General features: G+C 37.0%; 1 protein-coding gene across 3 annotated transcripts in view; it reads left to right on the forward strand.

The window, feature by feature from the left end:
- DGKH (diacylglycerol kinase eta) overlaps positions 1-13,217 on the forward strand; it is a 190,509-nt gene that overhangs the window by 157,180 nt on the left and 20,112 nt on the right. For all 3 annotated transcript variants that reach the window (XR_001161318.2, XM_003790345.3, XM_003790347.2), the window contains 4 exons: positions 5,891-6,008; positions 6,988-7,098; positions 7,239-7,335; positions 10,525-10,632. Coding sequence is in view for 2 of the 3 variants with exons in the window: in XM_003790345.3 (XP_003790393.1) it covers positions 5,891-6,008; positions 6,988-7,098; positions 7,239-7,335; positions 10,525-10,632 (434 nt within the window). In the remaining variant the exon portion in view is untranslated. The remainder of the gene's footprint in view (positions 1-5,890; positions 6,009-6,987; positions 7,099-7,238; positions 7,336-10,524; positions 10,633-13,217) is intronic.

Genomic DNA, 13,217 nt, shown 5'->3' on the forward strand with positions numbered 1-13,217 from the left:
AAAAAAAAAAAAATACACTCTACCAAAACTTACTTGATATAGCTAACACATACTTAGAGTAAAAATTATAGCTGTAAATGCCTATGTTGAAAAAGTAGAAAGATCTTAAATCATTAACCTCTTTTCACTATAATAAAGTAGAAATAGTAGAGCAAACTAAATCTAAGACAAACAGGAGAAATGAAATAATAAAGGTTGGAGGGGAAATATATAAAATGGCAAATGCAAAAACAATACAGAAAATGAATAAAACCAAAGGTTAGTCCTGTGAAAAGTTCAGCTAAATAGGCGAACATTTAGCTAGGCTGCCCAAGAAAATAAGAGAGAAGATTCAAATTACTAAAATAAAAAATTTTTAAAAAAATCACGATGGACCTTACAGAAATAGAAAAGATTGTAAAGGGAAACTATAATGTGTGCATGCCAACAAATTAGGCAACCTGGACGAATGAACAAATGCCTAAAACACACACAAACTACCAAAACTGACGAAGAAGAAGTAGAAAATCTGACAAGCCCTGCAACAAGTAAAGTGATTGAATGAATAATCAAAAAGTTTTTAGCAAAGAAAAGTCCAGCCCCAAAATGCATACCTGGTGAATTCTACCAGATGTTTAAAAAAGAACTAACACCAGTTCTTCACAAACTCTTCAAAAGTAGAAGAGGAAGGAATACTTCCAACTCATTCTGTGAGGCCAATAGTACCCTGGTACCCAAACCAGATGAAGACATCACAAGACAAGAAAACCAAAATAGTAGTTAACTGAATCCCACAACATATCAAAAGATTTATAAACCATGACCACGTGGGTATTATCCCAGTCATGCAAAGTTGATTCAACAGATAAAAATAAACCATATTATTAGAATAAATACACTCAGAAAAAAGTATTGTTAAAAAATTCAACACTCTCTTGTAATAAAAACACTTAAAAAACTAGGAATAGAAGGGAACTTCTTCCAGGTGATAAAGAGTATCCATAAAAACCACACAGGATAACATCAGACTTCATGGTGAAAGGCTGAAAGCTTTCCAAGATAAGGAGTAAGATAAGGGTGTTCATTCTTGCCACGTATATTCAGTATTATGCTGGAGGTTCCAGCCTGGGCAATTAGTAAAATAAAAAGAACTGAAAGCATTCCTATTGGACAGAAAGAAGTAAAACTATGTATCTTTACAGATTGATAGATTGTTCTGGCACATATAAAATCCTAAGCAGTGCACATAGATATACCTCTATACACACACACCCCCATTAGAGCTGATAAAGGAGTTGCAGGATACAGAAGGTTGCAGGATAAAAGATCAATATACAAAAAGTAATTGCATCTCTATGTACTAGAAATGAATACTGTGAACATGAAATTCAAAAATAATTACATTTTCAGCTCAGTGCCCATAGCAGTGGTTACAGTGCCAGTAACATACACCGAGGGTGGCAGGTTTGAACCCGGCCTGAGCCAGCTAAACAACAATGACAACTGAAACAAGAACAACAAAAAAAGCTGGGCATTGTGGCAGGCGCCTAAAGTCTTGGGAGCTACTTGGGAGGCTGAAGCAAGAGAATCACTTATGCGCAAGAGTTTGAGGTTGCTGTGAGCTGTGACACCACAACACTCTACTTAGGGCAATATAGTGAGACTCTGTCTCCAAAAAAAAAAAAAAAAAATTCCATTTCTAAAAGCATCAAAACTCAAAAAAAAGACTTAGGAATAAATTAAACCAAGATGATAAAAGATGGCAGTACTCCCCACATTGAACTACAGATTCCACATAATCCCTTTTAGAAGCCCAGCTGTCTTTTTTGACAAGCTGATCTTAAAACTCATATAGCCGACTTGGCGCCTGTGGCTCAAGTGGCTAAGGCACTGGCCACGTACACCCAAGGTGGCGGGTTCAAATCCAGCCTGGGCCCATCAAACAACAATGATGGCTGCAACCAAAAAACAGCTGGGCGTTGTGGCGGGTGCCTGTGGTCCCAGCTACTTGGGAGCCTGAGGCAGGAGACTCGCTTGAGCCCAGGAGTTGGAGGTTGCTGTGAGCTGAGATGCCACGGCACTCTACCCAGGGGGACAGCTCGAGGCTCCTGTCTCAAAAAAAAAAAAAAAAAAAAAACTCATATAGCCAAAACTATCTTAAAAAAAGGAGAACAAAGTTGAGGGATATACACTTCCAAGTTTCCCAAATTTACTGCAAAGCACAGTGGTCAAGATTGCCTGGTGCTGATGGTTTACAAACAGTCGTAGATCAATGAAATAAAATTAAGAGTACAGGAATAGACTCCTGCATTTATGGTTAGTTAATTTCAACAGGCGTGCTTAGACAATTCAACAGAGAAAGAAGAGTCTTTCCAACCAGTAGTACTGGGAATAACAAGATATCCACATGCAAAGGATAAAGTTATACTCCTACTCCTTGTATGTTAATATACAAATTAACTTATGTATAAAAGACTTCAGTGTAGAGCTAAAATTATAAAACTATTTAAAAGACAACATAAGTGTAAATGTTCATAACCTTGAGTTAAGCAATGGTTTCTTAGATATGATGGGAAGCACAAACAACAAAAGAAAAAAATAGAGGAATTGAACTTCATTAAAATTAAAGATTTATGTGATTCAAAGGACACTGCCCAGAAAATGAGATGACAACTTGAGAATCTGCAAATAAATAATATATCTGATAAGGGGCTAGTGTCCAGAATATACAAAGAGCTCTTAAAATTCAACAATAAAAGGCAAATATCTCAATTTTAAAATGTTAAAGAGATTTAAACAGACATTTTCCCAAAGAAGCTATACAAATATCCAAAAGCACATGTAACAATGCTCAACATCAGGCCAAGTGCAGTGCCTCCCAGCTGTAATCTTAGCACTCTGGGAGGCCAAGGGGGATGATCACTTAGCTAAGGAGTTCAAGACCAGCCTGAACAAGAGTGAGACCCTATCTCTACTAAAAATAGAAAAATTAATCAGGCATTATGGCAGATACCTGTAGTCCCAGCTACTTGGGAGGCTGAGACAAGAGGATCACTTGAGCCTAACAATTTGAGGTTGCTATGAGCCGTGATGACAGGTGGCACTCTATCCACGGCCACAGAGTGAGACTTTCTCAAAAAAGAAAAAAAAAAAAAAAACTCAACCTCATTAGTCATCAGATAAATGCAAATCAAAGCTGCAGGGAAGTGCACTTTTATACCACTAATGTCTAAGATCAAAAAAGATAATATTGTCAAGGATATGAAGAAGTTGGAACTTTCACAATATAAATGAATACAAAATGGTAGAGCCATTTTAAAAACCAGTTTGGCAGTTCCTCAGAAAGTTAAACATAGATTTGACATACAAGGGCTGTCCAGAAGGTGTCTAGCCATTGCTAAAACTGTTTTTCATATTACATGGCTAGATACTTTCCAAATAGTACTTTTAGAACCCAGGAATCCCATTACTAGGTATGTACCCAATTGAAAATAAATGTCTACAAAAACAAACCTTGTACATGACTGTATATAGTACCATTCACAATAGCCCCAAAGTACAACAGAAACAACTGAAATACCCATCACTTGAATGGATAAACAAAAAGTGGTACATTCATACTATGGACTATTATTCAGCTATCAAAAAGGGATGAAGTATAGATAAACAGTTACATGTACAGGATTACCTTTGAAAACATGTCAAGTGAATGGAGATCAACATAAAAGCCAAATATTGTGTGAAACCATTTATATGGAATGTGCAGAACAGTCAACTCCATAGAGACAGAAAGTTGATTCATAGTTTTCAGGGAACTAGGAGCAGAGGAAGGTCTGGGAGAATGGAAAATGATGAGTAATGGGTATGGGCTTAGGGGGATTAAAAAGTTCAAGAATTAGATAGTAGTGAATATCTCACAACTGTGTGTGTATCTGATAAACAACTGAATTATTTTAAGAATTTAAAAGGGCAAATTTTATGATGTATGAAGTCTATCACAATAAAAATATTGAAAGAAGAAAAATCTGGAACATACTTGACTCTTAAGGCCTCCAGGTTTACAAGTAGTGTTTCTGTTCCAACCAGGAACCTAGGATGACCCCCCTGGGATGAAGCTGCTAATATGCTGAACCCTAAAACATAGAAAAGATTATACTTTTCTGTGGAGAGCGACTCTTCACCTCTCCAAATTGTTCTTTATTCTCATTGGATCTACTATTTCTTTTATTTAGTTACTTGTTTACACACAGAGGAAATTGGCGTAACAAAGTATGCTATAGCATATTCAAAACTGTGATATTAAATAACAGAATGACTTTTTTCTTTTATTAAGTCATACACGAGAATGACCTTTTTTATGTCATGGCTCACTTGACCTGTAGTTAAACTCTTGGGGCACACTTAAATTATGTTGATCAAAAGAAAGAGTAAACAAAAAGAATATACTTTTAGAAAATAATTTTTATTTATTTATTAAATTATTTTTTTATTGTTGGGGATTCATTGAGGGTACAAGAAACCAGGTTACACTGATTGCTTTTGGTAGGTAAAGTCCCTCTTACAATCGTGTCTTGCCCCCAAAAGGTGTGGCACACACTGAGACCCCCACCCCCTTCCTCCTTCCCTCTCTCTGCTCTCCCCTTCCCCCACCACCATGTACTAAGTCATTGATTGCCCTCATATGAGAATTGAGTACATAGGATTCATGCTCCTCCGTTCTTGTGATAGTTTACTAAGAATAATGTGTTCTACTTCCATCCAGGTTAATACAAAGGATGTAAAGTCCCCATCTTTTTTAATGGCTGAGTAGTATTCCATGGTGGGACACCTGAGGTCCTGCAATTGTTTCTCAGTTGCATGACATGTTTTCTTCACTGTTCTTTCCCCTCCTGTTTGTTCCCTTAGGTCCCTATTACTTTGTCTTTTCTCCAGACTTTAGTGTTTCTAGCATAAATGTTGGGTTAAGTAGGTCATAAAACTCATTAGCCTTGAATAGTATAACTAGTTGGTGAAAAGCATATTGAAATAAATTTGAAGTTTTGCATATTCAGAGGTAAGATAGATGTTTCATTTTTTATATCCTATGTTATATTCTCCTAGAATTCATAAAGATGCACACTTAATATTTTACTACTTTTCTTGACATCATACTAAGTTTTTACCTTATTACCTTTCTTAACATTTTCAATTGAGTATTATTGTTTATACATTGAGAGTTATGGAGTGATAACTCCATGTCATTTTGGGTTAATTCAGCCTTTATCGTAAATTCCTCACAGACTTAATTCCTTATTTGCTATAACAAAGAAGGTAACATGTATTTGTTGAAGTTATAGAATTATTGGGGTGGTAAATGAGAAACGTCAAAAAAATTACTTCTAACTGTGTGCAGGGGCTCACACCTGTAAATTCTAGCACTCTGGGAGGCCAAGGCAGGTAGATTGCTTAAGCTCAGGAGTTCAAGACCAGCCTGAGCCAGAGTGAGACCTGAAAAAAATAGATTTCTAAAAAATAGCTGGGCATTACAGTGGGTGCCTGTAGTCTCAGCTACTCGGGAGGATGAGGCAGAAGAATCACTTGACCCCCAGAGTTTGAGGTTGTTGTGAGCTGTGACACCATGGCACTCTACTTAGGGTGACAAAGTGAGACTGTTGTCTCAAAAAGAAAAAAAAAAAACAGACTTCTATTTAGGTCTGCCTCTCCTTAATTCTTTATGATAGCATATAGGTCTTTGGAAGTATCACAAACCTTATATTCACAAATGCTATAGTTCTTTGTATTCATTAATGATAAGAGAAGGCACTGAAAACCATGTTTGGGAGCAAGATGTTTGAAAAATTAGGCCTGAATGGACTGGCTCTTTTGTTTTTTCTTAACATGTGATCCTGTATGTATTTATTTTTCTGTCCAGGTTTAAGAGCAGGACTAGCTGCCTCCATTGCTGGGAGTTCTATTATCAATAAAATGTTACTAGCAAATACTGATCCTTTTGGTGCAACACCATTTATTGATCCAGATCCAGATTCAGTGTAAGAAAATGCCTTTGCAAATACTTTGTTTTGGCTTTTCTTTTTTTTTCCTCTTGTATGAATTATACTATTTTTAACTGCCATACAATAAATCTGGTTCCATATACAAAACGGATGATCAGCAGATTTCACAAGTTGATGATGGCCATTTGAAATCAGTGGTCTCCTTCCTCTGACCCTGAGACAGGTCCTTTTTCAGCCTGTTCTCTCTGGTAAAGGAGAGAAAGTTCTACTCACTTTGCCTGGAATGTTTTATTCAGTGGCAGCTTTACACCTGTATTCATGCTATTCTCTTTACCTCCTTTCTTCTCAGTCTTGCCAAATCTGTCATCTCTTCACATCCAGCTTCTAGGTTCACTTATTTTAAGCAGCTTTGGTCCACATCGATCTGTTCCCTTCTCAAAACTACTTAAAAAATATTTGGGGGGCAGTTAAAGTATAGTATTATACATTTTTTACTTCCATTTTTAATTTTGCTTTTACTGTTTTTCATCTGTAATGACATCGCCTGAGGATAGTACTATTATTTTAAACTTTCCAAAGCACCTAGCAGGTAGTCTTTTTTTGCTCAGTAAATTTTTGTCCATTGTTAAGTGGAGGAGAGGCTTGTAATGATCCAAAACAGAGGAGTATTGGCTCCTGACTGCAAGGCCTTCCTATAATTATCCTCATTTAACTGTGCAGTGAGGGACTTACATAGGAGATAGAACTACTAGGATTTCATTACAATTAATAAAAATCAAGTCTGCCTCTTCTTTGTCTTGCTCATCGTCCCTTTGTATCACCAGAAATTGTATACATGCCTTGTGATTACATAGAGCATGTAAACAGGACTACATGGCTTAGGATTACTGCTAAGCTTTGCGATCTTGCACATAGAAGGGATGGCAAGTGATTTTAAGTGCTATCTTGCTTATAAATTCTAAGTGTCGTAATGGACCTGAAATTGACTCTTGTGTACTTTTCCTTGTGATCATAGAGATGGCTATTCAGAAAAATGTGTCATGAACAATTACTTTGGGATTGGATTAGATGCAAAAATTTCATTAGAATTCAATAATAAGAGAGAGGAGCACCCTGAAAAATGCAGGTAATTTTGGTAATCATAATAGTGTTATTACCTAAGGGCAATTTTACTCTAATTTCATTTATTATCTCTTTTGCTTGCTCTGCCCATAAAAAGTAAATAAATAAAATTTCCTGAAATTGCCCACTAACATTTATTTTCAGAAGCCGAACTAAAAACTTGATGTGGTATGGCGTCCTTGGGACCCGGGAGTTATTACAGAGGTCATACAAGAATTTAGAACAGAGGGTTCAACTTGAGGTAAGTTCATCATATAATAAAGACATTATTTACTTACATAGATTATCTTACTTAGAAAAATACAGCATTTGACCTGAGTTCCTCTTGATTAATGATTAAATACGCAAGGGGAAAAAATGGAAGTGCTTATCAACTTTATACTGAAAGGTATAGATACTGGATGTGAGTGATACACTTGACTGTCATCCTTATTAGCTCCTGAGATTGGGGCTATTATGAGGTTGTAGTAGTATCCCATGGAAAGGTAGAACCATAGGAGTACATTATAGGAGAGATTTTTTAAAGGGTTTTTCTTGTTTAAGTTTCCACATTCTGACCTAATTTTGTAATAGCCAAAGTTTGACAATTCCTAAATAATAACATTCATACTAAATAAGACTGTTTCATGTACCTGTGTATTTATTTTTTGTTCCAATTATTTTCTAACAAGAAATTAGTAAAGGAAAAGGTTTTGAGCATTTAAATGTTTTAGTATATTTAGTACATAGCAATTTAAATAGTAAAAGTTTTTTAATCTCCTAATAACAATCAAAGGCAGCTAGGGACATGGCTCGGAAAAGTCTGAGGATTTCTGTGAATTTTATTTTCTTTTACTCCTGGTCCAGGGATAACTATGGTAATAGGCATGTCTTTCCTTTCTTGTGTTCTTTTATAATCAGACATTTTAAACTAGAGTGTATCCTAGAGAAAAATGCGCAAATCTTAAGTCTACAGCTCAACAGTTTAAACAGAGCATTTTTGATTTAGATGCTATCTCAACACTGGAATGTGGGTTGAAGAGGGGCCAGGCTCATTCATTATCTGTCCTGGTACAGATAAGCCTACTATGCCTTTTAGTCTAAAAACAACTGCATGATTGGGTGGATTTATCACTGCTTATAAAATTAAGACAGACAGACTTACTCATCATACCACATCACCTTTTAAAATGAGCAGAGAAAGACCACAGACACTGATGAGGCACAAACATCACTGTGGTTTTGCAGCATTTTGCAACATCACGGGCCTACAAATGCAAATGTGGGGTGACAGAGGAGATTGGGAAAGGCTGTAACACGCCTGAAGTTTCTCCTGAACATGTAAAACTTGAGTCACTTGACCTTAAGTTGTTACCTGTGCTTCTCCTACATTTTCTATGAGACTATAAAGTGGATATTAAACACTTGAGATCTTTCACTTTATGTGTATACGGGGTGTCCATAAAGTTCGTGTGCAACGTTAACTTGCACACTATTTTAAATTGCACACAAACTTTATGGCCACCCTCTATATCAAATTCAGCACCATACCTGAAACTGTTTTTCCGAAAATGTTCTTTTTCCATACCATGCTTGCAAATAAAGTATATCCTTTTCTAAAATCTTTAAAGACTCCTCTGAATTATTTTTTAAAATACTTCTTATATTTATAGAGATGGTATTTTTTTTCCATTTTCTTTAACTTAGTCACATGTGTGAAAAAAATAGTTGTTTAATGTGTTGGGTAGAGAAAAAGTTTATTTTTCTAGGAAGCATTTAAAATATTCATTCATTTAGCCAATATAGATTGAACACCAGGTATCTGTCAGACTCAGCGCTAGGTGCTGGGATACAGAGTGGACTTTTGAATGTGAAATGCTCAACTTGAGCTAATGGTTTCACAAAAAAGGGATAAAAAGGAACTGTAAAAAATGCACGGGGGGAGGTAAATCATTTATGAAGTCTGAGTTATTTAAAATGGTTGAAAATGGACTTGTTTTAAAGGTAGGAGATAATTGATTACATGTTAAAATGCAGTGTTTAAGAAATTATGTTATTTTTAGTATAAGAAATCATGTAATGAAAATATGGCATCTATGTTAAGTGTAACATCTGTAGGCTCTTCTCTTTTTAAATGAAGGCTTAAAATAACCTTTCCATTGGATTAAATTTTCAATTAGAGAAATGTTAAATGGTTTGGTTAAAAAGCTGATTAAGGCTCGGCACCTATAGCTCAACCGGCTAAGGCGCCAGCCACGTACACCTAAGGTGGCGGGTTCGAATCCCCAGCCCAGACCCGCCAAACAACAATGACGGCTGCAACCAAAAAATAGCCGGGCGTTGTGGCGGGCGCCTGTGGTCCCAGCTACTTGGGAGGCAGAGGCAGGAGACTCGCTTGAGCCCAGGAGTTGGAGGTTGCTGTGAGCTGTAATGCCATGGCACTCTACCCAGGGGGACAGCTTGAGGCTCTGTCTCAAAAAAAAAAAAAGCTGATTAAAATATTAAATATGATCCTCATATAATTTATATAACAAATTATGGTCATTTTTCCTAAGTAATTGTTTAGAAATCAGTTTTTTAACTGGTTGTCACCTCAGTAGTCAAGTAGGCTTTATTTAAGAATTAATAGAATGAGGAAAAAGTAGCCAGGAATAGGAGTCTATGCCTGTAATCCCATCTAATTGGTAGGCTGGGGCAGGATGATAGCTTCTCAAGGCTGCAGTGATCTATGATCATTCCAGTGTGCTCCAGTGGGGGCAACAAAGCAAGACTCCATCTCTAACAGAAAAACAAATAAATACTCACTGAACGCCAGCTATGTGCAAAAAAAAAAAAAAAAAATACAGAATTAATTTTTAAGTTTATGAACAGATAACCATTCTGCTTTTCTTCAGTATGAATTTATTCATATCATGTCATTTCAACAACCATATCTCCCCCCACATTTAAGCAGTCGTGTATTTTTGCTTGCCTTCGGTTCTCTGACTACTTGAAAAACTCAGCTTTGAGTGTAGCCAGTTCCCAGGTGGTTATGGAGCACCAGCAGCGCACCTGGGACTGTGAAAGGTGCTAAGTGAGGTGGGTAGACCAGAGTCTGCCCTTACACAGCTGCTTTCAAAATAAGTACAGAGAGGACTGTAACACAGCGAGAATATCCTAAGTGACCTGAAAAAGACTCAAGAAGAGTACTGCCTGGCCTTGGAGGAAGGAGGTATAACATTTTCTTAAATTCAGTTTTCTGTATCAGCTTCTGCTATAGTTATTTTTACCTTAATTTTTTTTTGTTAAAAAAAATAAGATAAAAGCTTTAGTGATATGTAGGAATATATCAACAGGAGAGCAGATATCACCAACACGTTCTGCTCCATCACCTTTCGTTTTTGGTATTTGAGTGTCTTCCAGACTAGTGGTTTTGCCCTTTTTACCTAATCTCTCTTTTTTTATCTTACAGTGCGATGGGCAGTATATTCCTCTCCCCAGTTTGCAAGGCATAGCGGTGTTGAACATCCCCAGCTATGCTGGAGGCACTAACTTCTGGGGTGGAACGAAAGAGGATGATGTAAGTAGCATAATGGTCGTAAATCGTTAGTTTCCTCAAAAACAATCGAATTATTAGAATAACTCACTTTTGAAAATGTGTTTTTTAATAGTAATTTTAATTTCATGGCAGAATAGAAGAAGAGGTGTGGAATAGATTTCAGTTTTTATTTGAATGGTCTCTTGTGGGTATAAGTTTTCTCATGTGGAATATATAGATATGCCGATCTTGGGACGTATGTAATAATTTTCTGGATGAACATAAGAGAATCGACTTTTGGACAGTAGATTTAGAAAATAAAGAAAGGACAGTTTTACTTTTTTAGTTCCCACCTGTGTTAGTTTTCTGTTGCTGCTGTAACAAATTAGCACAAGGTTAGCAACTTCACACCACTTAGCACCTTCGGGTTCTGTGTGATCGAGGTCTGACACAGGTCTGCTGGCCAGAATCAGATTGTCAGCTGGACTGTGCTTCCCTGTGGAGGCTCTAGGGGAGCATTTGTTTCCCTGCCCTCTCCACTCTTCAAGGCTGCCCACATTCTTCCTTCCATCTTCAAAATCAACAAAGGCAGGAAAAGTCCTCACATTGCATCATTCTGACCTCCTGTTCTATCCCCTTCCACTTTTAAAGACTCATGTGATTACCTTGAGCCCATTGGATCATCAAGGATAATCTCCCCATCTCACAGTCCTTAATTTAATCACATCTGTAAAGCTTCTTTTGCCATTATAGTGACACAGTCATCCACAGGTCCAGGGGATTAGGACACAGACAGTTTAGGGGTGGGGAGGGGGCATTATTCTGCCTACCACAACACCTTTCAGTACTCTTTTTATTTTCTAAACGTGTGTGTGTGTGTTTTATATTTTTTAGAAATACTGAGAGAGCTCTTGGTTTCTTTTTATACTTTCTTATAGTAAAAAAATGGGAAAAAATACAACTTCACAAATGTAATTAATTGCTCTATAAAGACTATGAGACAGCACACTTATTAAAATAAATACAGTGTTAGCCATGCGTTGTGGTGGGCGCCTGTAGTCCCAGCTGCTCGGGAGGCTGAGACAAGAGAATCACCTAACCCCAAGAGCTGGAGGTTGCTGTGAGCAGTGTGATGCCACGGCACTCTACCGAGGGTGATAAAGTGAAACTCTGTCTCTGGGAAAAAACAAATAAATAAATACAGTGTTAAAAAGAAGAGATATTGTCACTTTATTTGAAGACTCACATACATTGATTTGAGTTTATGATATAATGGTTCCCACTGATCCATTTTCTCAGGGCTCTTAAATGGATAGGCAGGGATTAAAGTACTCATACCTGTTAAATTGGAAAGTATTTGTAGTTTTCATGATATGAATATATTCCAATCCTATTGGAATATAAAAACTTGCCCTAGCAATCAATATTTTTTTGCTACCTGTCACTGCTCTTAAATATTTAGAAGGGGAAAAATTAGTGGGATTAAGATAAGTAAAACTGGCAGCTCATGCCTGTGATCCTAATACTCTGGTAGGGCAAGGAGGGAAGATCACTTGAAGTCAGGAGTTCAAGACCAGCCTGTACAAGAATGAGACTGCTATCTCTACTAAAAATTAGCTCAGCAGGGTGGCAGGTGCCTCTAGTCCCAGCCACTTGGGAGGTTGAGAGAGAAGGATTGTTTGAGCCCAGGAGTCTGAGGTTGCTGTGAGCTGTGGTGACACCACTGCACTATAGCTGGGGCAACAGGAAGACCCTGTCAAAAACAAACAATAAATAAATAAATCTGACACTCCCTGAACACCCACTAAGAAGTCAGTGTTGTCAGAGCTTCATGGCTTCATGTTTGTTGTTTAATACCCACGTTTTCTATCCTAATTTTACTACTAAAGAAACTAAGGCAAACTTTCCACAGTTAGTAAATAGCAGAGGCAGGCTTTAAATTGAGAGGATCTAATAAAAATTATGAGAAATTATCAGTGTTAGCAAGTTCATATCCTGATATTTTCAGTGAAAGTTTTAAATAGGATTCTGCATTATACTGAATATTTTTTCAGAAGCATATTACTTATGATATAGTAAAAGAGAGAGTAAAAATGGCTGAGTGTAGTGGCCCACGCCTTTTATCCTAAGCACTCTGGAAGGCCAAGGTAGGTGGATTGCTTCAGCTCAGGAGTTTGAGACCAGCCTGAGCAAAGCAAGACCCTGTCTCTACTAAAAATAGAAAAACTAGCTGGGCGTTGTGGCAGGCGCCTGTAGTCCCAGCTCTCGGGAGGCTGAGGCAAGAGGACCAGTGAACTAATGTATTTCTAAATATTAATAATTGATATTCTTGAATTCTTGGCCCTAAGAGATTGAGTTTTCTGTGAGCTATGATACCACAGCCCTCTACCAAGGATAACAGAGTGAGACTCTGTCTCTAAAAAAAAAAACATAAAATAAAAGAGTAAAAAGAACTAATACCACCTAAAGTTAAAATATTAGAGTAAATTGACATTGTGAAAATGCATCTAATATAAAGACAAAGTAAGCCTACATGATTTTTATCCTCTGAGGCTTTTTTCCATACTCTCAAGTACCCTAAGATGATGTTTTAAAATCTAAAGTTCATGGGCATATTGTGTGTACCA

The sequence above is a fragment of the Otolemur garnettii genome, unplaced genomic scaffold (assembly GCF_000181295.1).
Source record: "Otolemur garnettii isolate 467f Iridium unplaced genomic scaffold, OtoGar3 scaffold00043, whole genome shotgun sequence".
Taxonomy (NCBI): domain Eukaryota; kingdom Metazoa; phylum Chordata; class Mammalia; order Primates; family Galagidae; genus Otolemur; species Otolemur garnettii.